This window comes from Microtus ochrogaster, chromosome 1, assembly GCF_000317375.1.
Source record: "Microtus ochrogaster isolate Prairie Vole_2 chromosome 1, MicOch1.0, whole genome shotgun sequence".
In the NCBI taxonomy this organism is placed as follows: domain Eukaryota; kingdom Metazoa; phylum Chordata; class Mammalia; order Rodentia; family Cricetidae; genus Microtus; species Microtus ochrogaster.
The window spans coordinates 110915092-110942643 of NC_022009.1; the positions used below are offsets into that span (position 1 = coordinate 110915092).

The 27552-nt window shown below is 41.7% G+C and overlaps 1 protein-coding gene and 1 non-coding gene across 11 annotated transcripts in view; one reads left to right on the forward strand and one right to left on the reverse strand.

Annotated features, from left to right (window-relative positions):
* Plch1 (phospholipase C eta 1) overlaps positions 1-27552 on the reverse strand; it is a 192468-nt gene that overhangs the window by 58086 nt on the left and 106830 nt on the right. For all 10 annotated transcript variants that reach the window (XM_026781652.1, XM_026781774.1, XM_026781750.1 and 7 more), the window contains 5 exons: positions 23783-23929; positions 21415-21658; positions 13906-14035; positions 10229-10399; positions 524-617 (listed from right to left, as the gene is read on the reverse strand). In XM_026781652.1, coding sequence (XP_026637453.1) covers positions 524-617; positions 10229-10399; positions 13906-14035; positions 21415-21658; positions 23783-23929 — 786 coding nt within the window. The remainder of the gene's footprint in view (positions 1-523; positions 618-10228; positions 10400-13905; positions 14036-21414; positions 21659-23782; positions 23930-27552) is intronic.
* On the forward strand, positions 11864-11970 carry LOC113456835. The gene has a single exon (XR_003377572.1). It is a non-coding gene; the product is annotated as a U6 spliceosomal RNA (small nuclear RNA).

The following is a 27552-nucleotide window of genomic DNA, read 5'->3' on the forward strand; positions in this document are numbered from 1 at the left end:
CCTTGGAGCTAGATTCTGAGTGCACATTGTGAGTAAATGACGTCATTTCTATTGGTCTTCCTTTCTCTAGCTGTAAACTGAGGTGGCGCTGGTGACAAGGCTTCCATGTGTAACAGTCTCCAAAATGTTACCAATTGGGAAAAACAAATAGATTTTTAACATTTTATTTTTAAAAAGTCTATTTTCAAATCACAACCTTTGTAGATTCTTTGTTTGGGGGCCAAATTTCTCTTCCTGCAATCATCAGGACATGCCTATTTCTAAAAAGAAAGATTATCCATTTGAGCAAGATCCAAATATTTCTTGGCATTCATCACACACAATGATAGCGTAAGGAGTACTGCAAAAATAAGGAGAAACCAAAACCATAGATTTGGCTTTGCACAAAAATGTTGCTTTCGGGCTTTATCTTAATCACCTAAAAGCCCATGAATATTTCTCAATTTTGCTTCCTAGAAACTGTAGTAAAATTTAATGTAGTGGATGGGAGACACAGAGAAATGCAATTAAGACTTCTGGTTACCTTCAATACCGAGGACATTTTTCACTTTGTTTTCTTCAGAAACTTCAAACTTCTTTATGATGTCAAGACAATAGTCCACTGTCACATTACTCATCTAAGGAAAGCAGAACAGAGAGAAAACACCGACAACTTCATGAGCTGTGTCCCCCTACACTGCAGCAAGATGGGCCGGCTAGGACCCCTCGCTTGGCATGCATCCTTTGAGTAAAGCCCATAATCATGACCACACCACCAGGAAATATGGTTAAGTACACAGAACTGCAATGTCTCCAAGGAGCTCCAGGGATCCAGAAAGCAGTGAGCTTGCCTACTACTATAACACATGTAACCTAAACAGTAATTTCTCATAATATAAAAAGAACCACACCACGGCCAAGCATGGGGGTGCACATTTTTAATTCCGGCAGTTGGGAGGCAGAGACTGGCTAATCTTTGTGAGTTTGAGGCCAGCCTGGTCTACAGAGTGAGTTCCAGGATAGCTAGGATTACACAGAGAAACCCTGTCTCAAAAAACCAAAAAAGGAAGGAAGGAAGGAAGGAAGGAAGGAAGGAAGGAAGGAAGGAAGGAAGGAAGGAAGGAAGGAAAAGAAACCACACTTTGTAATTATTTGCATATGAAGGCATTTGTTCTGCGGTGCAGAGACCTCAGGTAAACCACCAGGAACCCACGAGATCTAAAGCAAAGCACAAACAACAAACCACCCATCATTCTAGGGTAGAGGTGATGGTAGATAAGCAGAGAACTCATTATCACCTCAAGACCCACACAAAGCAGAAGTAGATTTTTTTTAAAATCATACTTGAAAATAAGTTCACCAAATTAATGAAAATATTAGTAAAGGCTTCACAAAACTAAGAGATTTCTACAAATAACTTTCGACCAATTACCGTGTGCTGTAAGGATGGCCTGTTTAAACTCTACTAATGAGAGCTGAAGTTAAAGAGTGAATCTGCTCCCATCCCGCCCCATGGTCTTCTCATGTAAGAAGTGGCATCTCAATGGCATGACATTTTCCATTTCTAAGCCTCTCTTTACGATGCCTTTTACATTTGCATATCGATATCATGCAAAATAGTTATTACAACCTATTTTATTTTTAAAAAATATTAATTTATTTATTATGTATACAATATTCTGTCTGTGTGTATGCCTGCAGGCCAGAAGTGGGTACCAGACCTCATTACAGATGGTTGTGAGCCACCATGTGGTTGCTGGGAATTGAACTCAGGACCTTTGGAAGAGCAGGCAATGCTCTTAACCTCTGAGCCATCTCTCCAGCCCCAACCTATTTTATTTTTAAATGTGTACATTGTGCACAGGTGTCTGCCATAGACGCCTTGAGTGTGTGGAGTCCTGAGTCAATGTGTGCTGTTGATGAGGCATGGATATGTCAAGGACTCCAAAGACCCTAGGAAAATTCCAGTGCTTTCCTTGGCTGGGCTCAAAGAAACGGCAAAGCCTTCCTCTGGGGTCTGAGTGCTCGTGTTGACAGTGTGTGTGAAGATGTCCACTTTCTCTTCCTAGATATTTGTAACCTTAAGATGACAGAAACTGCTCCTATTAAGATTAGCTAAAACTATCTCCTTGATCCAGCTTTACACCATAGACACTTCCTTCTTGACGATCTGTATTAGTAACTCTGCCTCCTTGTTCAGCAATAAATAATAACCCCACCTCCTTGTTCAAATGTATATAATAAACACACTGAGCTTCCAAGGGCTGAGGCTCTCCATAGGAAAGTCCAGTCCACCATCTCCAGCTAGTTCTTCGTGTCTGTGTCCATGTCTGTGTCTGTGTCTGTGTGTCTCCTTTCTTCCTCCCTCACTGCTCCAGTTCAGGCCTGCCCCTGGACCCATGCAGGGACCTGGAAGCCTGCAGGGGCTGAGAGAGGGAGTCGGATTCTCTGCAGCTGAAGTCACAGATAGCGATGAGCCACCCGAAGTGAGGACTAGAAACAGAACTCTGGTTGTGCTAGAGTCGTATGTGTTCTTAATCTCTGAGCCATCTCTCCAGCCTGTACCATTGTCATCCAAACTTAGTGTTTTCTATCTCTGTTTACTGAGAAGAAAACCCATGCCGAGAATAGCTAAGCAGCGTCACCAAAGTACCCAAACTGTAAGAAGTGGGGACCAAGATACAAATTTGGACTTCCTGGGCTTTAAGTCTAAACATTTTGCTTTCTTATAGATCTAATTCCTTGATGTTTTTTCTTCATTTCTACTAAAATATTTGAAGGATGTAGCTGAAATTTATGAAGTTTTGAAGGTGTTACAATTTTAAGTCAGTTACTAGAATCTGGCTTCTTGCATGATTTAAAACTGGACTCTATTCTGTTCTGTTAACTACTCTATTTTAAAATCATTTAGAAGAGAAAAAGCCCTCACATTATAGGTAAATACACACAATACAGATGAGTTGGAGAAACCAGCAATGAATCTGTAAAAATGATCCACGTTCCAACCCTGCTTATCTTCCCAGTAAGTGAAATCTCAAGACAGAGTCAATGGACTGAAGGATTACATTTCTCATGGTCACAAGTCCCTAGCACATCAAACACAACCCTGAGACAAAATTTGCAAATTTTAATACTGCTGAACTTATTTTTATTCAAATAACTCAACTCATTATTGAGAAAGTCAAAATCGCAGTGTTTAAGACTAAATACAATTCCCTTTTATCTATCCAGAATCCAAAGGCAACAAAGCCAACACTTATATTTCTTTTGGCGTGGACCCCCACACTCCTCTTTGTATTTACACTGTTTTTTTCATTTTATACACTTACCTGTTGACCTATTATGTTAAACATTATGCAAGCTTCATATACTATAAGCTCTTTTTGAATCAACAAAGCTTTCCCACTTTGCTCGTCATCCAGCTGTGCACACACATAATGCTTACTAAATAACCTGTTGTTTAAATTATTCCAGCTATGCAAGCACCGAACACTAGAGAATACGCTATGTGGGAACAGGCTGTGCATTCCCAAAGTTTTTTGGCATTATTGATTACTGCAATCTCTACTGATTGAGTCTTAATAAGTCTACCACAAATAATTCCCATGATTTTAATGGCTCCTTGGTATACTGTTTTCGCATAGCAGAAAGGCAAGAAATGTCCTCTGAATTTCATTGTCCCTTCTTAAATTTAGTGCCCCGCCTCTTCTCCTACGCTTGTCTGATTCAGAGCTTCGATGAGCTTCTGCCTCATCTTCACTGTGTGATAATCACAGCCGAGCTTGACAGAGGTCAAATGTCTGCATTTTGCAGGTGTTTTGTATAGACTCGGTGATTTCTCTTCCACACACACTTTTTTTTTTTTGACAGTTTAGTATAGCAGAATGCTCTCGGTTGGAATTGTCACTCCCTGGTTTCTCCACTTCCAAGTAGCTTTGGGGAAGTCCTGAGGTGGTGCTCACGCCAAGCCTGCTTACACATCCTGCCTCAGCTTAACTCAGTTAGCTTCAGCCTTCTCTATTCTCACGTTAGTTTTACAATAATGAGTTTGAGCTGTAGCTGAGTGGCTCATCTTCCATAGTGTCATGACCCTCAACTGGCTTCTCTAGAGATTCATCCCTAGATATGGGAGATAATTCCCTCCCATCTACTTACCGTTTTCTATTTTCGGTTCTGTCTGCTCTGTTTCCTCCATTTTATAAACCTTCCATTGTGGTTACCTCTCTACTCTTTAAGCTTCCCTGACCTCTTTTTTTTCCCCTTCTGAATCTTTTCTCCTTGTGTCTCGTTCTCAGTTCACGGCTGTAATTTTCTTAATCTGATGACATTAACAACCATTTTCTGATGTTTCCTTCTACCTGTATGGCCTCTGTTCTACTTCCACCAAGCTTCTTGTTTCTATTTATTTCCTTGTTTGTGATAGTACAGAATTTCCTCAAACACATGGTGGGCCTTGGCAGTCTTAAGGTTTGAGGGTTAAAGATGGGGTAACTGTACAAGCTAGAGAAGTAGCAAACGATCACTGGGGAAGGAGGAAAAAGCGTGTTCCACTCTCTAAAGGGGAACAGTAGAACACAGGTGAATGGGGAAAAGGGAGAAACAGAAGGGAGAATTTACTGGGGAGGAGGATGGGGTAATAAAATAAGGGTGAGGGAGAAAATGACGCCGAGGATCTTGAAAATTATTGAAAGCACATTTAAATCCAAGTCAATAATAAGTTGGGACAGAAAATCATGAGCAAAGCAGATTTCTGGCTTCCCTATAAGATTCTTGGGTCATGCTACTGTATTTGATTTCTGATAGAAGTTAATATCTTAGGATCCCCGCCATACACACACTTTGGGTTGTTATGTTAGATCTCTAAGGCTACTATACAACAAGCTGGTGACTTTAAACAACAGAAACTTATTCTGCCATGGTCATGAAAGGTAGAAGTTCGGAACCAAGGTATCAGCAGGATTAGCTCCCCTGAAGTCTCTGAGGGCGAGCCTGTCCCTACCTCCTCTTGTGTCAGAAAATGCCATGCTTCCCTTTTATAAGAAGTATGGCCGTCTGAATCTCCTTCCTATGGCCTTCTTCCCATGTCCTTCCTCCTTCCTATGGCCTTCTTCCCATGTCTTCTCCTTCCTATGACCTTCCCATGTCCTTCCTCCTTCCTATGACCTTCTTCCCATGTCTTTCCTCTTTCCTATGGCTTTCTTCCCGTGTCCTTCATCACAACTTTCGAACATTTTCTGTATATGTTTTTTTATAGCTATTTTGTGTTCTTTTTTTCTATAGCTACTTCTTTAGGACAAATGACTAAAGATAAAATGGATTAAAGTTTATTGATAAATTCTTAACAGTTTCAGACTTGCAAAACTGCTGTACTGAATAATTAGACCAATTACAGGCTAAAGTAGATACCATGGTTGTTAATGTTCACTAAATCAATGGGTTAAAATAATAATCTTTTGGCTTAATTTTAGATTTCTTTATTACTAGTAAGGGCAGAGTATTTCCAGGTGCAATGACCCAAAAAGCTTTTTCCAATGAAGGAAACTCAGTATTTTTTTTCTATGTCACAAATATTTCCCTACCTTGTGATTCAGTTATGTAGTGCTTGAAATATCAAACCTTAAAATATCTATACATTAAAATGTTCCTTTGCGGTTTCTGTCTCTTGAGGTACAGTAATATAGATAGATTGGATTAGATAGATGATAGATAGATAGATAGATAGATAGATAAATAGATAGATAGATGATAGATAAACAGATGGATAGATAATAGACAGACAGACATTGTTTCAAGCCCTACCCAAATGTCAATAGCTTCAAGCTAATTTTGAAATTAAAGTAGGTACAGATCTACCAGGGAAGACTTCACATAGCACTGGCTTTCATTTCCCCCAAACCAGAACATTCACTGGCAGAATTTCAGCATAACCGGAGAAGAGGAAGAAATGCATGCCCATCAGCAAGCGATATGCACTACTGACATTCAAATGGGCTGGAGTGATTCCACCAGCCTAGATGAAGTTAGAGTCACTAGATTTATGCATTTTAATTTTAATTCTTCACATTACCGCACTTCTGAATATCTCAGTCACATTCAAGACCTAGCTTACACTTGACATTGTGAGGTGGGAAAAGTGGGTACCAGTTGCCCTTCGCATGAAAAAGGAGGCAAGGTTGAAAATCAGGAAGAACGAGGATGAGTAGATAAAGTACTACCAGGAGAAAAAGGGTAGTACTTTCAAGCTGGACAAACCAAACGACTGAATTCTTGCAGAAAGCCAACCAAGATGCTTAGGCATCGACTAGAGTCTGGGTGCAGGTAACAGGCTGATGAGCTACAGGGTTGAGCATGGGAATCCTGGCTAAGAAAACAACATGATTTTTTATAAAAGCACCATATTAAAAATAAGGCCGAGAGACAAAAATTTGGGAGCAGGAGGGATAGAAGGAAGGGGAAAAGGGGGGTTGAGGAGAACTTGAGGGAATGGGATAGTCGAGATGGAGGAAGGACAGATATGAGGGCAAGGAAAGAGATATCTTGACTGAGGGAGCCATTATGGAGTTAGCAAGAAAACTGGCTCTAGAAAAATGCCCAAGAACCCACAAGGATGACCCCAGCTAAGACCCTAAGCAATAGAGGAGAGGGTGTCTGAACTGACCTTACTCTGTAGTCAGACTGATGATTATCTTAAATATCACCATAGAACCTTCATCCAACAACAGATGGGAACAGAGACAATGACCCACATCAGAGCACTGGACTGAGCTCCCAAGATCCAGCTGAAGAGTGGAAGGAGTGAGAGTATGAGCAAGGAATTCAAGACCATGAGGGGTCATCCACTGAGACAGTTTGCTTGAGCTGATGGGAGCTCATCATCTCCAACTGGACTGGCAGTGAACAAGCATGGGAACAACCAAGCCCCTCTGAAGGGGGCTGACAGCTGGGGCAGACTGAGGGGCCCTGATAGTGACACTGGGATGTGTCTCTACTGCACGTACCGGCTCCATGGGATCCTATTCTCTTTGGATATAAACCTTGCTCAACCTATATATAGTAGGGAGGGCCTTGGACTTTCCACAGGGCGGGGTGCATGGCACTCCCTTAGGGTTGGAAGGGGAGGGGGAGAGTCTATGGAGGGAGAGGGAAGGGACTGGGAGGAGGGGAGGGAGTGGAAATTTGGATGTTTTTAAGTAAAAAAAAAAAAGGCTGAGAAAAGTACCTGCCAATTAGGAGGGCTCAGAGAAACCTGTTTAACATCATCAAGGAGCTGGCTTTAAGCTGTTCCCCTGACTCTCCTTCAGGTCTGGTTGTAGGGTTCAGCCAGCTCCTTTAGGGGGCGGGTTTTGCCTCGGGCAATTGTGGACTGATATATCTAGCGCAAGGAGGCTGCGCCCTCCCCTTTTCTTTCCTACCTCCTGGGCTACGCGGGAACCTAGGTTCTGTAAGTTTACCATTAAAGTTGTAAATATTCCTTTATATCTGCATTGCAATTACTTATGCCGATACATCTGGCCATTCAATAGAGTGGCTCACAGAGGGCCTGGGCTTTCCCCCCCCCCACCCCAGTTATCTTTGCATAATAAATGACAGCTCAGAAATAGACAAAAGAACTGCACAGAAGTGGAGTGGCTGTAGAGACCTATGGTCTCTCCAGACATCTTCCATTCAAGACACCCGAGTGTGTTCATTAACCCTTATGCTCCAGGGCATTTCATTTATGGAGGATATATAATAGAAGTATGATGGTACAGACTGACATATCACTGACCAAAGTTATCGCAGCTTCCTCTCCCTTCCCTATGCTCACAGCCTCTCATCATATGGTTGCAACTATTCAGAGGTCCAATAAATTCAGATCTGAAGGGGACTGACTTGCTGGAAGTAAGAAAGTGATCCAATCACTCAGGAAGTTCCAAGGGTTTTAATGGCTCTGTATCAAGATCAGGGGATAAGGATCACATACCAAATTACTGTTGTTACTGTTATCCTCATCATCATTATCATCATTTTATTATATCATGGCCAATGTGGGAGTGATGAGGCAAAGGAGAACCTAGAAGAAAATTCTAGTTGTGTATAAGTGGTGTGATTCAGGACTGGCTACCCTAACACATAGCATCTCAGAACGTGAGGAAATAGTACCTGCAGGAAGGTGTCTCTGACTCCCCCCAGCTCTTTTCCCTTTAAGCAGGTGTTTACTCCTGGGAAGAACTTTCTGGATCCCCCCGCCCTGAGGTAGGGTGCAATACTAACATTCAGAAGATGCCCTCCCTATACACCCAGAGAAGGAAGGAGCCAAAGGCAGATAACCAGAGGAATCTGAACAAACGGGTCTTGCCAAGCTTCTCCTCTGCTCCTACGGCATGGCATCACAGTCTTTCCACCAATCACGTTTCCCCATGTCTGCATGTCTGTCCATGTGTCAAAAGACCTGACATAAAACATACACAGGTATTCTTATTTCTTCATATAATGGTTTCCTTATTAAGTCTTCTCTATGTCGTGAAAATTTATCACAGAAATCTCTGGGGTTTTTTTTTTCTTCTTAAAATGCTTTTAATATCCTCAAGTTTGTGCAAAGGGTAAAAAAAAAAAATCTATTCTCTATGGAACTGTAAAACCTAGTACGTGTGTGAGTATCTGCTCACTTGTAATCCTACATAGGCACCATGGAAATGACCAAATCTGTGCAATTAAGGAAACATGACCATTTACTGAACAGTTCATAGAAGAAATTAAAAACAACTATTTCCATTCTTCCCTTTATCCTGCCAGGGCAACATATTTCATATGTTGAGTGTGCTGGCTAATTTTATATCAACTTGACACAAGCTAAAGTCATCTGAGATGGGGAAAACTCAACTGAAAAAAAAAAAAGCCTGCAAAGATCCATCTGCAGGCAGGCAAGTCTGTGGGTATTTATTTATTTATTTTCCTTTGTTTGTTTGGTTGGTTGGTTTTGGCTTTTTGAGACCGGGTTTCTCAGTAGCTTTGGAACCTGACCTGAAACTAGCTCTTGTAGACCAGGCTGGCCTCGAACTCACAGAGACCCACTTGCCTCTGTGGATCTGACACCTCTGACCTCTGTGGTTACAGGTGGTGTGAGAACCGAATATGGGTGCTAGGAATCAAACTCGGGGCCTCTGGAAAATCAGCCAGTGTTCGTAACCACGGACTCATCTCTCTAGCCCCACAAAGATACTTTTAAAGGAAGCAATGATTCAGGAAAGCAATACGACAGCATTATTTTTTAATTCATAATTAGTTTTATAAGCTTAAGAAGGGAAAACCTTAAAAATACGCTACTTTTCTCAGCCACACGAGAACCCTGCCCCAACACAACAAAAACAAAGCGTGTTCGTTCACTTCTTGGCATTCTTTAATTTTATCATAGACTCTGAAAGTTATAAAGTATTAAGAAAGAACTCTTTTATTTTGAGAAATCTAAGGGTACATTTTGCACATTCCCGAAACTTAGCACGATGTCTTAGAAATGGACTTTGAGTTTACACATGGCAGTGAATTGAACTGAAATGTCGCAAGTCTGGGTGTCCACCTGTGTTTGAGATGTACACATAAAACCCATTTATTTCTCCACTGTACTAAGAAATGGAGTTTAAAGAATTCTAAGACAGCCATATAAAAAAATTAAACTTGTTGAACATAAATCGGTCTATATTATATTTAAAATTTAATGTTCTCCTTTCAGTAGATTTAGGAATCCTTACCCTAGGCAAGGCCTAATTTACTAACCTTTGTATATAATTAGATGCAACTTCCTATCTGAACTATGTTCACCGTGTGACCTAAGAATTATGTATTAGTTAATAAAACACAACTATACTATAATTAAAGATCAATTTATATTTTACTAATACTAATTTATACTGACATAAATGAATAAAAGCTCAAATTTATAGTGTTACTAATGCCTCACAGTATAAAGAAAATATTACCAGTGAGTCCAAAATGAAATGAGTTAACTTTCATTTCTCTGTAGGCAAATACACATATCTGTATTCAACACAGACAAAATAAAAAGTCATCTATGCTTGGTTTCAGCTTGTCACTGTCCTTCAAAGCTACTACATAGGTGTTTCAAATGACCCATTGGTATGGTCTTGATAGCCTACTTCTCAGTGCTATTCATCAGTGAATCCTGCATGTAGCATATACCCACACCCACTAACCAGCAGACGCCCACTCTCAAGCACCAGCATGCACACCCCAACCCGCAGCGCGATGGTACCTTTTGCTCCACCTTCAGAAACTGAGCCAGCTCCTCCACTGTCAGGTGCTCCTTCTTGTCGCTGTAGCTCAAGAGCAGCAAATAAAGGTCTCTCCTCAAAGACATCATTTTGTAAAACACGCAGAATTCTTCGAATGTCAGGGTTCCCTGATTCTCATCTGTGTCAGCTTCCTGGACAAAATATAGAAAGGCGGTAAGAATTGGAAACAGCGAGGAATTCAGAACAAGAAAGGAACATTTACCATAAAAGAGCCAACACATAAATCACAAAAATACATTTTTAAGCACACAGGGAATATTATAAAAAACAATATTAGGCAATCAAGAAAGCTTCAACAAATTGTAATCAACATTACATAAACCAATTTCTTTGACCATAGTATGTCTATAAATTAAGAGAAAAATCTTAAAGCAGAACAGTAAAATAATGCTTCTAAATAGAAAAGTAAACACTTAAATGGAACAACTCTAATTCAAATTTATATGACACTGAGGCTGGAGAGGTGGTTCAGGGGTTATGAGCACAGCACTGGCTGTTCTTGCAGAGGACCCAGGTTCAGTTCTGAGCACCTACATGGCAGACTACAGCTATTTGTCACTCCGGTTTCAGGAGATGCAGTGCCCTCTTCTGGCTTTCTTCGGTACTGCACAAACAAGGTACCATCCATGCACACACAGGCAAAGCACAATTTTTTTAAATTAAGCTCAATTTTTTTTTATGACAGACACACATCAAATCCCAGAATCAGAAATATAAATTACAAGCAAAACAAGCAAACAGTAAAACGTTGATGATACAGTTAAACCTTTAAAGCAAAGCTTGAAGCTCAATTTGTTAGAATGTGTTATTTGGAAACAAAACCTGAACTGCCTGTAATTTCTATCTCCCGGAGGATAAAGTAGATGGATGGTTAGTTGGGGGCCTGCGTGGACTGCATAAAGAGACCTTGTCTCAAAGACAAGATAAAACAAAAAAAAAAAAACCTAGTTATTCAACTAAAGATCTAAAAAGAATAAAGCCAAGGAAAACTATAAGCAAAACCAAAGGGCAATGATAGTTTTTTTTAATGCTATCTTTAAAAGTAAGCAAGGAAGCCAACAGCTGATCTTTGAAGACACCAATCAAAAAGGCACCTTGAGCACAAAGGATGAAGGACAAGAGAGAGGCAGTGCTTCGAAGCACAGCATAGACACTCATCTCTCGCTTGCTTCAGAACTGTAATGTAATTCCTCCCTAAGACAACCTTTCCAATGACCCATGATGGCTCTGGGCTCTTGCAGCCACCAGAGCCATGCTACTATCTGACTTTTTCTTCCCAGGAAAAGTCCGAACATCTCACGCAGGTAGATGTCTGCCTTATTTGTCCCCAATGATTATTGCACAAGAACTGTTCACCACGGATCCTGAGCTGGGCTGAGTGGGTCATCAGACTGCCAGGGTAGCAAACTGAGCCACCAAACCGTTTACAGGATGGCGCTCATTCACGGTGAACACAATCGTGAGGAAACCAAAGCTGTTAGGAAGTGAGTGGCGCTCTGAAGTCTTAGGTTTGGGGAAGAACACTCGGCTGTGAAACAGACTTAAATGCAGCCTTGAAAGGCAAAAACACTCATGAAAATTTTGCTTATGTGCTCATGCTCGCTTCAGGGGCACATATGCTAAAAATGGAACCGTGCAGAAGATTAGCACGGCCTCTGGGCAACAACAACATGCAGATTAGCATAAAGCATTCCAAATTTTTAAGAAAACTTTTGCTTAATGCTAACTTTAGGTTAACTAAGTGCGCACAAAAATAGTTAAGCCTTGTACGGTCTCTCTGTGAAGCTGATTACTCCTATCTTGTCATTTTAAATGTGCATGTAGATTTTTGATAAACGGTTTTGATATATGGGGCCTAATGAAGAGTCCTTGCATCTAAGAGATTGAGTATAGTGTTCGCTTTTCTGTTATAGCTTTAAATCGGTACACTTACTCCTGCCAGGCATGAGCATGTGCACCTTAATCTCAGCATTCAGGAGGCAGAGGCAGGCAACTCTATGTGAGTTCTGGGCCAGTCTGATCTACATGGTGAGTTCCAGGTCAGCCAGAACTGCATAGTAAGTCCCTGTTCTTTAAGTGTGTGTTTGTGTTTAATTCTATTTAGCAGATATATTTAAGATTTCGGCTTAGAGATACTAAAATATTCCAAAATCCAAAAAATAAAATCTTAAATCCAAAATACTTTTGGACTCAAGAATTTCACATGAGAGTACTTAATCTATTTGGAAACTCCTGAATCTTGCATTCCCAATATAAGCCTTTCTTTGCAGACTCCTGATAGACTCAGGACCCAGGTGGACATATTTCACATATAGCTAGCATATGTATCTGCTCATTTTCTGTCTTAACACATTTTAAAATCTAAGAGCCTAAAAAGAGACTCTGAATTCTCTTTTAAACCTGTCTCACCACATATACAGTGGCTTACTATCCCAAAATAAGGGGCTGAAGCAGAAGGAGCTCTAAATTCTGAGCCAGCCTGGTCACATAGTATGACCCCGTCTCAGGGTTTACTAAATCATAAGGACATAGAAAAGAAACTACTTGGGGCCACAAGGGTACAAGTCTGTGATGGGGACAGAGAAGGGAGAGAATCAACCAAAGTATGCATGAAAATGCCATAATGCAACCTGCCATATCTGCCAATTTAAAAAAGTAACCATTTAATAAATAATAAACTTGTCTGATGAATTTACATTTTCTAGTTTTCCTGTGTTTCACTCCTTCCTCTTTTCCTTTTAAGCTCATGTTGTCCTCTGCGCAGTGGAACCAAACACCCCCAGTCCAAACCATCTCTAAACAGGAGTGTCTCCTAAGCAGGACCACCTGAGGGGATCAGAGAAGGAAGCCAGCATCTGGCTTCCATTTGCTGTTGGAACGCATGGCCCTGCTAGGAGCAGCGAGTGGTCAAAGAGCAAAAGCTCCAAACACAGAACATTTTACATTTTCATGTTTATTATATATCTAAGATATTGACTTAATCACACATGGATTCTGCATATGATTTATCTACAAATCAGTACCATTTTGTAATTTAACTTCTGATCATTACTAACAGTGCAGTCTGGTCTCTGCCCAATACTGCTCATTCCCAAGCACAGCCCAGCTAGATGCTGCAGAATAAATTCCAGCCCAGGATCTCCCTCAAGGATTGAGAGGAAAATGCATCTTGTCTCACACACCAAGAGAGGTTTGAACTCTGATGCCTTAGCACTTCTAAGCCTCGTGGGTTTTTTAAAACAAGAGACAACTCTTGGGGCTGCTGACAGCCTTGTTCTTCTCCTGCTACTTGGTCTTTACTGTAACCCTCACAACAGCCCGCCTCCAGCCTTGAGGCAGGCAGATTAAGCATTCTCATCCCTTCAGAAACACTTGACCAAGTTCACGCCACAGCTCAAGTACCAGGGAAAGTGTTTATAATAATAGCTCTCTGGAAACAGCAACTACAAAGAAGTATTCCAGGGGGATGAAACCCAATGCTTCTTAAGTTTGAGAAGAATTTTTCCTTTGATGAGACATCTCTTTATCGAAGAAAAACGAAAACAGCGTGGAGCAAGTAAGACCAGCTTCTTACGAAATAAAAGATTTTAATGTGCTTAGCAGTCATTGCTGTGTTTTACCAAAGGTGACCACATACCTGAAACATTTGTCTGACTTTTCTCCGGGGCAGATTGACATTTAGTTTATGCATCAACTGGTGAATCTCTTCGATGTTCAATAAGCCGTCGCCATTCTTATCAGCCTCCTCAAAGGTCTGCTTCACCCACGTGCAGAAAGGTCAAAGAAAAGTTTTCATCGAAATCAGAACTGCTCTCCCATTGAACGTCACGGGGACACAATCAGCAACACAGAATCAGGAGAATGCTTTGGAGGAGACCCTGCGATACACAGGCTTTGCTGAGCTCTTGATAAACAGCAATAACAGAAGAGAAGGGGGGGTGTGCATGTTGGGGGCACCCTCCCCTGCAAAACCTGAGGCATGCCAGATTGCTGAAAGGTGTAATGCAAACAGTCTTGCTAATCGAAATTAAAAATCAAGCTTTTTGCTAAAAAGCACTGTATTCCAGCAGCTGTAAGGACAGCTACACCACTGGGTCCACTTTCCTTAGCCTCCATAAACAACACTACAACACGAGTATATGAATTCACACGTTATCCTTTTTCCTGTGTCCTGGCTTGCTGTGGGGGCACATTATGCTCCTTCAGCCAATAGCCTTTAAGATATCAGCCCACTTGGGTGTGGTCTCTTTTGCTTTAAAAAGCAGTGGTGCGCTCTCTTGCTTCTGGCTCCCGCTTCTGGCAGCTAGATTCTGCTCCTGTTCGCTCAGAGGGCTGTTGTCTAGGGCAGTGATCTGTAAGTTTTCCCCTTAAATAAATAACCCTTTTATTAATCATAATTCCAAATTGGTATGGGATTGTTTTGTGACTTACACCTTCACTGATTTCATCTTCCCATTTGTGAGACGCAGAGACAGCACCCAGCAGGAATAGCCTCGTGTTAATGGCCTAGCTCTCTGTCCAAAGATCTCATTAGGATGAAATTTCAAATATAACCAATCTGGCCTTTATCTTCTCCTGTGCCCTCTCACTTAGTATGGCTTTTGTTTTTGTCATTCTTCCAGTCAAGAGCTCCTCTCTCTTTTCTGTCTCTTACTCTTCTATTTTAAAGATGAGGCCATCTGGCTGACCCTCAGTGTTGCCGGGAAAGAGAGAGTCTTTGGTGAGAACAGGAAGGAGACTGTAGACTCTTCCAATCTGACCTGGCATCCATGTTCTGTGCACATTAGGCTGCTTCTAGCCCACACTCGTCCTTTATCACCGGTATGATAGTGGTTTCCTACCAACTGCAAACTTCTAATCATCGTAAGCTCAGGTGTGAGACTCGGCGGTGAGACTATGAAGCCAAGTTTCTAGATAAAGGATTCATATCATGTGTACTGAGACTTACAGAATCCTCAAATAAGTGAGCAGATTGAATATATGCATGAAAAATTCCCAATTAATGCACAGCATTTTAATATAAGATATTTTAAGGATGGTATGCATGCATAGAATATTAAATTGAGCTTCAAAACTTAAAGGAAATTGGAGAGGAACAGAATGAAAGCAACTTTTTTAAAAAAAAAAAAAAAAAAAAGAATGAATCCAGAGAATCAAACACAGAGAAAGGGATAAGTTTAAAGACCAAGAAATGACTGGGCTAGAGAGAAGGCTCAGTAATTAAAAGTACTAGCTGCTCTCCTAAACAACCCAGGTTCAAATCCCAACACCCACAAGGAGGCTCACGGCCCCCATAATTCTAGCTCCAGAAGATGCCCTCTTCTAGCCTCTATAGGCAACAAGCATACATGCAGAAAAAAAAAAAACACCATACACATAAAATAAATATAAATTAAAATAAAAGAAAACCAAACAAGAAGTGAGAGAATAAAAGTGAAAGAGCAGAGGGCCAGTGGATAATATCACCTTACCAAGCAGGTAACAAGACAAAAATGTTTTCCCCTGCCTCAAAATATCAACCAACCTCCTAAGTGTGTGGCAGCAAAACACACTTAGATTTCCTCTGTGAGTCAAATTATGACTGTGAAAGATTACTGCCTTAGAGAGTAAAAGGCATATATGTGTGTGAGTGAATGAATGAATGAATGAATGAATAAATGAGTGAATGAATGAATGATGTACACAACAGACCCCATTAACTTACACAATTTACAGGTGCTAAGTACCAGAAACTTAAAAAACCAAACTAACAACAACCAGAGGGTAAAATCTGCTTTCCTTCCAGACTTATTTCACAATAGAAGCAACACAAAAACCCATCTCTTTCCACTTTTTCTTGCAAAGCTCAGTCAGAACTCACTGTATATTTTGCCTAAAGGTTAAAAGAGATCAGACTTAGAAGAACAATAAGCAAAGAATTAGAAGGATGATCAGGTACTAGTACATTTTTTTGTTTCCTGTCCACACAGAACCCCTCCCTGTGGAGCTCTCCATCCTTTTTGATTGAACACTCCTCTGTGCCCACAACATACTCAGCCAAAGTACAGAGAAGTGAGAAATGGATCCAATGACAACAGCACTTCCATCTTTCTGCCCTACAGCTATCCATCAGACCCTCTAAATGACCTGGGAAGCATGAGCACAACCTGCAGATACAACCTCGCTGGGCTGGGTCAACAAGGCTTCGTGCATGAGCTGGCCTTGGCACCTGATTTAGGGAAAGAATGGAGTCAGAACAAGAAATAAACACTGGCCCTAATTCTGCGGATGGCACAGCCCTATTGCCATGGCTCACTCACGTCACCTCTTGGTGCCTGCTTCTTCCTCTCTGGCTTCAGGAAGTCCAACTAGAGAACCCTGAGCTCACGTGCAATTTCCACATTCTATGAAAGGAAGATCCATTATTTCCAGTGACAGTACACGTAGAAAAGCAGGGGAAAGGTTCCTGTTATCTTCAGGTTGTATTCTATAACCAAGATGTCAGTATCCGGACAACCCCTGACCTGATGACTCATTACCACACACAACAACAACAACATTAAGAAGAGCAAGTCATTCTACAGAGGAAAAATCAGAGGAAAAGGGAAATAAATATTATTATTATGCTTTGTGTTTTCTATGACAAAACCATAGCAGGATGAAAAAAATGTGGTATTATTTCACATTGAGGTGAGAATGGGCAAAGTTTCTGTGAAGTGGCTGACAATCAACCCTCGGTAGACGACTCATCTCAGTTATGACCTCTCCACGCATGGGACAGCAGCCTGATGGGAGGCAGCAGGAGCGTGCACAGCTGTGTTGCCAGTAAGACTTTGCTTGTGCACAATGAAGTTCAAATTCTAACTTAATTAAATATTTTATCATTAGATATTTATTCTAAATAAATATCTAATGATAAAAACGTTATTATTCTTCTGACTTTTCTTCAAACATTTAAATTGAAGCTCATTGTTAGTTCATAATCCTAGCTAAACCCAGGCAACAAGCTGCATCTCCCCCAAAGCCTGAAAGAGTAAAGTTCTCATTCCCAGCACATGTAAGGGGGTGTCTGCAAGTAACAACTTCCTTCAGAGTGTCAGGACGGGGTGAGTGGAGAAAGCAGAGAACAGGCTGGTAGAATTAACGCTAAGGCTATACACCACCACCATCATCTTTGCACGGAGTGGGGGCACTGAGATTTCAGAGTTCATTCCGAAGGAAGAAGGAAGAGACTTGCCAGCTTCACCACTGCAGCGGCAAGCAGCCTGTTAACAAAGTGCTTACCCAGTGGTGGACAGTGCCTACATCAATTCCTTTGCCCCGCTACACCCTCCCTGAGCAGGCGCCAGTATTATCGGCACTGACATCCTACAGACATAGACCATGAGACAAAAGGGTAGAATCTACCCAAACCACAATGCCAAACTAAATAATTCATGCCCTAGGTGGATGGATTTTCTCTTTCGGCCACCTGAGATTCATTGTATTTATTATTTATCCAAGAAAGTTTAAGGTCTAAGTGAAGTCTAATCGTGAGTGTCCTGTATCATTTCTCCCTGATTAAACAAACATCCAATCGAGAAAGTCAGTCTGGGGCAGGAGAGATGATTGAGTGGGTGAAGGGCCTTGTTGTCAACCTTGGATGACCTCAGTCCAATCCCTGCATCCTACAGAGTAGGAGAGAACTAACTCCCTAACTCCGGCAGGTTTTCCTCTGACCTCCACAGTCACCTTAGGAGGAACACCAACAGTCATGTGTGTCTACTCATACACACAAGGAAATAAATGTAGAAAAGAATTAATGCCAGCACAGTATGGAAGACCTTGTCAATGCTGAAGAATAGTATCCCCTGCCTCAACCTGCTTTTCACTGTTTTTCTTACTATTAATTTCTTCTTCCCTTTTCCTTCCCTTACTGGCACAAACATCAACTCTCTCAAGTGTCTTCCAGGATGGCTTCCCTGTGCAGTTCTTGCAGGATGGCTTCCCTGTGCAGTTCTCGGGGGCGCTTCCTTCCCAGGTCACCTGTGTCCAGAATATGAAATGTCTTAGCCACCACGCTGACTAATTCGATGACAAACACTTTCAAGTAACAGTAAAGGTAAACGCATTAAGTTTAAAGAAGACAGAAAAGCCCACCGTCCAATAAAGCAAGCAGAGGACCCCGCTGTCCCTGCCCGCCTCTTACCAGTGTGTCAAGGGTCATGACCCTTACCTATGGGCTAACGGCTCAGGGATGTTCAAGTGGATCCTAATTGACCGGGTGCAGACCGCAGCTTCCAGAACTGATCACTTCCTCTGTGACCATTGGTTTCCCTTGTTTCATACAGAACCTCGGCTATACTAATGTATCCAAGGGTCACGTGCTCGAATTGTGGTCAGGCACTGACGGGAAAGAGGTGAATCTTGGACCTCATCTAGCCATCCTCAGAGTGCCTGCCTGAGTGTCTCTGATGACATAGTCTCCAAATTTCACAACCTCTCTGTGTGCGGCTGGATTTTCTTTCATGTACTTTAAGCCAACATATCACTTACAGGCTAAGCACAAAGTAAACGTGGAAACTCATGTGCTCTCTTCCGCCCAACATCATGTAAGGTGATGAAACAACAGATCCTTCAAGTCTGTTTGCTTTGGAAAAATACAGTCATTCTATAGTATATTAAATGTAGTAAAAATTACTATGAATTTTACATAAATTGGCTATTTTTCAGTGCTCAGACTTAGCTTCTAATAAGGCGAATATCACTATATACTTCGCGTTAGCACAGCATCATGGCCGGCTTCAAGCAGTAATGGCCCTGCAATAGGAATTCTCATCAATGACAAGAGGTTATCTCTGGAGAGACTTCTAGAAAGGCCTTCTGTTTTTCTCCTCTGTCCCCCTGGGCAGGACTGTGTTTGGCACTGCCCCCTGCCCCCTGCAGATACTACACCTCCTTTGACCAAGAGGTGGCCAGCCAGCTGAGGGACCACACCCACATGTTAGGGAAGCAGATATGGGTCTCTGATGATATCCTAGCCACTGAATTAACCCCACCCTGGAAATGCCCATCTTCGAGCCCTCATTTGTGAGAAAGCACGTCTTTATCAAAAGCACATCAGTGTGGCTGTTGATGCTTGGACCACAGTGGTGTTGCCACTGTTCAATATTGTTGCTCACTTGGGTTTTTCTTATTTACTCTGTTTCACCAAATGTCAAACCAACAGACCGAGGTAGAAATAGTTAGCCACGTGTTTAAAGTCATTCAGGAATCCCACCTGCGCTCATCCGCTTGCTGTGAGAAAAACCTTGTGTCTCACCAGCTCAGCTTCACACAGTTGAAATCACTTCCTGAGCTAACTGGTCCCGTCCACTTCAACAGCCTCCTAAGCATGGATCTACACAGCTAATGAGTTTAAGTTTCTCCACACTCCTGCATATAGTGATGATGGTGGTGGTGACAATGGTGGCAGTGGCAAAGAGAATGACAGCATTCTCTCTCACAGAAACATGGGCACATATATTTTTAAGACCATTGAAGCCATGAATCAGGGAACCACCAACCTGGACTAGCTAGATACCCTCACTGTACAGGCAGAGGAACTGAGGTCAGAAAGACCACAGGACACAATCAACTCTACCCTAGCAGAAAGGTGTCTTCTGAACAAGTGCATTCATTGTGTGCCTCATCAGCAGGGAAGGACCACAGGAAGGGTTTTCACCAAGAATCAGAAGGGTGGCAAGACACATTCATTGAGGCTATAATGACATGACGGTTTCATTGAAGCTATAATGGCATGAATGTTTGGAGAATAACCAACTGCTTCTGATGGGACTGAACGCCCATTCTACAAGACAAAACTCATGCTTGGTACTGTTAAATGGACCGAGAACCTGTGACTTGCCTAGGGAAGAACCAAGTACTACTATTCTGCTACACTGACATGGTATTGAACTTTCTTCTAGATGTCTTTATAGATGGCATTTCTCATCCCCTTCAGAGAAGATTCTTTTTGCACTAGGCGGCTATAAATTCAGAGTCCAGCGACTGATCAAAATATGGAGAATGTGGAGCACTCAGTTTTAAATGGGACTCCTATGGCACATCCTCTTCCCCGGAGCCTCTGCTCCCGTTTCAGAAAAGGGAGCGGGAAGATTTTAAGAGCTAGCAAATGGCTTGTGAAACAGTGTTTTCCAGGCGTGGCAGGGCCATTGCACACATGCATTCACAATGGCGAGGGCTGAATCACGAGTCCTGTGCAAGACCAAGCCAGCAGAAATGCAAGCACAAATGACATCCCTATCCACACTGAAGAGCCACTGGTGACTGATGGCTGTGGGAAGGGAGAGAGTGAGATTTCTTCAGATGTGGCCCAAGAAGCTGCCCATGTACCAGTGGATAACCCTGCACGCGAGTCCTCAGTAGCATCACCCAAGGGGCTCAGTGGATTTTGAAAAGGAGTGCATGAAGTTTGGGAAGGAAGTAAGGAGGTATGGAAAGAACGAACAAGTTCATCAACACACATATTCATGTATGAAATTTTCAAAAAGTAAATGTACAAAATGTAATTCCTAAATTTAAAAAAAAAAGGAACAGATGGGGACTCTCATTTCTCAAGCACTTTCAAGAGGGTAAGTGGGGTAAGAAGAAATCCCTTGCTCCCTCTACAGTGCGAACTGCTCAGGGCCCATGCTGTGAGTTCAAAGGGAGAAAAGAGCTGAGAGGCAATCGGTATGAATGACATGATTAGAACACCAAAAAGTATGTGCGAAATTCAACTGAAATTATGACTAGCCAGGATTTTCTTATAATCCAAATTAGTACTCCCCCAATTACAGCTCATGAACATCTCACTAAAAAAAATGCAATCATGTCTAATAGGGGCCCTCTCTGATTGTGGAGCTACATTCAATTTTCAGAATTCTGTTTCTGAGCTCTTTGGTTTTCTTATTCATGCCCCAGGAATGAGCACACAAGGGACAGAGGACAGTTCAAGAGACAGAAAAACAGACAGCAAAGAGAGATGCTTCAGACCTCACAAATATGGAAAAAAGCAAAGTTCACTCTCATTCTCACTTTGTGTACACATACCACACACACACACACACACACACACACACACACACATACACACAGGGGCACACACAAGCATACAATGCAAACACGGCATTCTAAGAAAGGATATTGGTCGTGGGTCCTCTGCCTCTTGGCAAGGGAGTCCTCATCACTGATGCCAGCCATCAGATACTTAAGGCCTGTGATCCAGGTGCGTGCCTCCTCTGGGTTGGAGGTAATGAGGTCCAGGGACTCCATGTGGTTGCCATGGTAGATGGTGAAGCAGCAGCTGGGATCGAAGTTCCCCTCAGCCTGTCTGTGGAATATTTCAGACTGCCTGCCCTCCGTGACTTTGTAGATGGAATCAATCAGTACTGTAAGAGAAGTAAGACACACAGTTAAGAGGCAGGTGAAGACATTTAGCTTTAGTGACTAGGAAACAAGACATATAAAATTATTGGAAGCATTCTAAAGAATAAAAAAAACATTGCCGATAAGTAGTACTTTTTAAGACAAAATGTGCAAAACTGGCCTCAAAGAATTTACCTTTTAGGGGCATTCTTGACAATGTCATCCCAAGGCAATCACTCACAGTGTGTTGAGACTTACAGGAAAGAAACAGAGATGCCTATCAAGGCAAGAAGACTCGTGAAAAAGGTGGCTAATAAATAGTTCAAATGTAGTTTACATATTTATGTAGGGAAATATGCTCAAAAGGAATTGAAAGTTGTTTTGCAAAATATTTAAGATGACCATAGAAAGAAAGTAGTAGAATTTGATGTGACTCACAGGGGAAATATAGGGACAGTGTGGCTTGGAAAAGTGGGAAGGAGGAAGGGAAAGGCAGGCAGAAACCACAGCCCATTGCAAGAATGCTGGCCTGAAATGCTCAGAGATAGAATAGAGGGAGATGAAGCTGGAGAGGTAGACAAAGGCTAGATCTTAAGGATCAATCGGCAGAGAATCACATAATTCGGGAAGGTTAACAGACAGACACTTAAGGACTGCACCAGAGAAGAACTATTATGTACTATACATGCTGCGTGTATATTTTAAGGGAATGATCAGAAATGTTCCATGTCCTACTGACTGCCATTTACCATACCCTTCACTCTGCCTCATGGGCTGGGTTCTGGTTGTACTTCGGTATCAACTCATTCCCTGCATGACACACAGAGAAATCATCTGATGTCCAAAAGAAAAATCCTGACAGATCTAAGCCACTAAGAGAAGGTGGAAGAAGAGAGAGAGAGGGAGTCCCTATCTATTTTTAATTAAATTTTTAATTAAATTAATTTTTAAATAATTAATTTTTTTGTGTGGTACAGAGTAGTTGAAGTCATGTTACTAATGCTTTGATTGCAACATCAGCACCAGGGATAGCAGTGACCAGTCCAGGAAACAGAATAAGAAACGAAACAGCCCACACTTGCTAAGGGCAAAGAGATTTTCAACCAAAGGCATTAACATTCAATGAGAGCTACTGCAGGGAGATCCAACACGAACTTGGTGCTAAATCCAGAAGGTATTATAACAATTAGTGCCAACACACTCGGTAAAGAGATGCCCAGATACCAAGGACAACATCATTGCTGGGCATGTCCAGGAGAGTTGGTGTGAAAGAAATTGGTATTTGAATAAATGGCCTGAATAAGAAAGTCATGCTCACCCAACAGGAGCCCAGATAGAACAAAAGGGAGAAGATAAAAGTGAATTTTCTCCCTCCTGGAACTGAGACATTCATCTCCTGATATGAAAATTTCATGGATTCGGGCCCTTGGAATATGGGACTTGAATCTACAGTACCCAGGGAGCTCAGGCCTTCACCCTAGAACTGAGACTCACACCATCCCTTCCCCTGGTTGCAGGTCCGGAGACTTGGGCTGAGCCATATTGCTGATTTCTGTGGCTGTCCAGCAGGCAGTGGGCACATACGTTACATCGCTGTTTAACCTCCAGAAACGCGAGTCATTTCTTTTTATTAATCTCATCTGCCTATGTTTACCGAAGTAGCTATCCGTCTACTAGTTTGTTTCTCTAAGAGTAATACTGGTATTATAGAGAGCACAGATAGGAGAAATAAACTGTAACCATTTAAACACTGTGGCTAAGTCATGGATTAGTTGATTGTTTGGAGGAGTATGCAATAGACTCTGAAGTCCACTGGATTGATAATATTCCTTACCTTTCACAGGAAAAAGTCTTAAGCCATGACACTTGATATCCCAATTAAAATAAAACATGGCAAATCTCCAACATAGGAGAAATATTAGTATTTACAACATTTATGAAGAAGAAAGCCTTCATGGTTTTCCAATCCCCAAAGATCATTGTCACTTCTTGTTTTATGATCAGCTGACCCCAACCTTCATATCCACAGATACGAAGCGTCCACAGAGCCTACTCAGCACCTCCCATGTTCTTGTCCCTGCATTATCTACACTATCATGCATTACCCATGTGCCAATCAAAGCAAAGAAATCGAAGGTTGGTTTTACTTTTTGCCTTCTCGCTCTTCCGAGAGGGGCGCCATCGGAGGCGGGTCCGGTGCTCATCCAGGTAGAAGAGGCGAACGAGGCCCTTGGAGCCACGCTTCAGCTTGATCATCTGTGTCCCGGATTGCATTACACTCATGCATCTTTCAACTGCAAGAGATGAGAGCACATTCAGCTGCACACAATGCAAAGGCATACCTGCATGCAACACTTACAGTCAAAAGAACTTCTGATTCATTCCAAGACCCCAAGGATCTGATGACATGTTTGGCAGAGGTAACCTGAAAACAGACTTGTTAAGGAACCTATTCCTCAAGCTTACACCAGTAAACGAGTCTTATGACAAAAGAAAATTTTTTTTGTTTGTTTTTGTTTTGGGATAGGAGTCACACACTGTAGGCTAGGTTGTCCTGGTACTCCCCATGTAGCTTCATGGTGGGCTTAAATTCACAGCGACCATCTTACCTCAGTCTCTTGAGCACTGGGATTACACGTATGAACCATCACATTGGACTTGGATAAGAATTATGGTTGCTGTTGCCATTTTTCTGTGCATGTTAAATAAACACTCTAGCCTGGCTCTTTAAAAATAATAAATTCTATTTCCAGATAAATAATGTATTGCTTTTGCATGTAGCTATCTTTTGTTGTCTGTGTAAGACAGATGATGGACTGACACCTGAATTTATATTTCTAAGGCAAGCTTTCACACAGGAAATCGCGTGAGTTTTTATTCAACCAGCTGTATAAAAACACCTATAAAAGTGCTCTAAAATGGAAGCACAGAAACAGGATTGACCCAAAGCCAGTTGTGAGGGGTGGATGATGATTCCAAGTGTATTCCTGTCAGATTTCTGTGTGTTTGAAAAGTCAAATACACGTCTTATGTAATCAAGAAACAAATTTTCACAACTGTTGGTGCATTTGGGCTACTGAGATTTTTCCACATAGAGGAATAACTCAGTACTTTGATTTAGGCAATATTCAAACCACTTATGGGGTACCCTCAAGTTCTTATTTATACCTAGTGTGCCTTGAGTTCAATTTCCCTGTAAGTAGACATCTGCTCTGTCCTCCTTTTTCTTTAGAGACACTCCTCACGGATTTTGTGGATCTTTGGTGGCCTGTCAATCATCTCGCCAAGGAACAGGCAGCTGACTTAAGTTTAGAGCAAATGGACTCTTTCAAAAGAACCTCAAACCTCGAGTGGATGATTGACTAAAATGGCTTTGGTCATTTCAACAACTGAGCTCTGCAGGATGCCCTGATTGGTCTTTCCACGCTGCTACAGATGTCACGTTTCCTGCTCTAAGAATGACAAGAAACTACATCATGCCCTGACTTCAACAAGTTTCCAAATATTCTTCCAAATACTCCTTTTCTTTGTATCAGTCAGAAACAGAGTACTTGACATAGCTAGCTGAATTCTTGCCTTATCAAACACATATTGTTAGTAGCAGATTTTTTAAATGATGAAAACAAACCTCAGCAATGTCAAATCTGAGCTCTTGGAGGTAGGGAGTAGAGAGTCTTTACTAGGAAAACATGATGTGATTCAACAGCTTTAGGTTGCATACCAAAATATCCATTAAAGGTATCTTCAACACACCCACATTAATCTAATGGAACCAAGAAAGTATCACACAAAACTACAGTTTTGGGGGTATATGATAGTGGGAGGAGATGAAGTAAGAGAAATATTGTTTGGGAAAGCTGGCATGGAGGTACAGTAACAGAATATTTGCCTATAACACTTAGATAGACAGGGTGCTGAATTAGATCCTCAAGAGAGAATGGGACAGAAAAAGGAAAGGGGTAAAAAAAAAAAGATGAGAAAGAAAAGGAAAACCAACACAGAAACGTAAACTGCACACCATAAGGCAAAACACAAAATGTGAGGTTTGGGTCCACAGAAGTCACTAAGTCTACCTGCCATCAAGAGCCATCGTGTATGCCAAAGGAGGCTAATGAGCTAATTTTTTTTTCCTTGCCAAGACAACTTCTATTTCTCGTGTTTGAGAATTGCACACATTGCACGACCTGGGCTGAGACTTAAGCTCTCAAGCAGAATTATATTCTTAGTAAGAAGCCTGTTCCATCCAGGATCCACTATGAGCACACAACTAAATTACAACATTTATATCACACCTGGCATCTGAAGAAAAGGTATGCATATATTTAAAATTCAGATTTTATAGAACTATTAAAAATTCAAGTAACACAAAAATAAAAAACTATTCAAAGTTTTCATAGCATTCCTGTACCCATGTATGTTAGAACTAGGAAATGCATTGAAATCTGTACTGATAAAATACATTCCTTTATTGGACACGTTACCTAGTTATAGTAATCTGGCAGCCCCCAAATCAAATATTCTTCTATGATGGGGTACTAAATTTGTAAGGAAACCAAAAGCCAACTCTGCTACCTCCAAGTACAGCCATTATCGGTAACATGAGGTGTATGCTAAGTAGTGAGTTGTGGCAAACACTTTGCTGATTTGCATGCAATGATTTGATATATTTTTTAATACATATGTGTGTTCTTCTGGCTGTAGTAATGCACTGTAAAGCTACCTCACAGTGCAGAATGATGAAACCTGTCCAAAAGAAGGCTACATGATGACATTTCAGGTGTAAGAAAATATTTACAAGTTACTGGAATGTGCATACCAGCTATAATTTGCTAGAGTGGACATGCACAGGCTTAAAGACATGAGTGGAACTGTCTCGGCACTGGGGACTTCAGAAAGCTTGTGAGGATGGTTATTGGCCGAAGAACTCACGGTTTGGCTCATGCTCTGTAAGCTTCCTGTTTGTTTGGTCAGGTGACTGTGCTAGTGTGGAAAGAAGGGGCCAGATGGTTGAAGGTGTGGTACTGAAGCACTCTCTGTCTTTGACGGTAGAGAGAGTGGCGCAACCCTGGCAGTGAACGCTAGTAGCCATGCCAGGAATCTTGGGCTGGTACTCTCGAATTCTACCTCGGTTCATGCATTGACCACTTCGTACCAAGCATTAAAAGGACTTTTAATTCATTCATTCACAAGAAGTGGACATTTTGGAGAATCAAGACAAAGCCATCAAGTCAAACCAACCAACACAAACTCTGGGGGCAGCTTCTGAGAAGCTCGTTGACAGCAGTGACAATGACCACCAATCATGTCCATAAACAGAGGCTCCAAGAGGGACCGCCTGTTGTGAACACAGGGCTATCATGAAACAAAGAAAGCAAAGGAGGAAGAGACTCTGGCTTCAGCCATTTAAATTTTACCATTACAAAACATTGAGGAAGATGTTTATTAATGAGATTTAGAACTACGGTTCTAAACAACAGCATCTGCCCTAAGACAGACAGCATAGCTCTGAAAACTGGCACTCATGTAACTTTAGAAGTTGCTCAGGCACCCATGCCCTCTTCTCTATATGTCGTCCAATCTTAACATTTACTTCTCAAACTATGATGAGGACTGAATGAGCCGATGTGTGTGAACAGTACTGAAACACCGCCTGGCACATTAGAAACCCAATCGACGAAAACCTTTGTTTGAAGTGCAAATATTTCTTGTCCTAAGCCCAACATGAGGATGTTTAGAGATGGGACCTTTGAGAGACCCCTGAGCAGATGTGGTCTTGAGAGTAAGGAAATTTGTGTTCTTAAAAGAAGAGGGCTTCCCCTTCCCTCATTCCATTCCTCCTAACCATCCCTTTGCCTTATAAAAGAGACAATGATCAGACAAGAGCTAGGAAGCCAGTGGTGGTGGTGCACACCTTTAG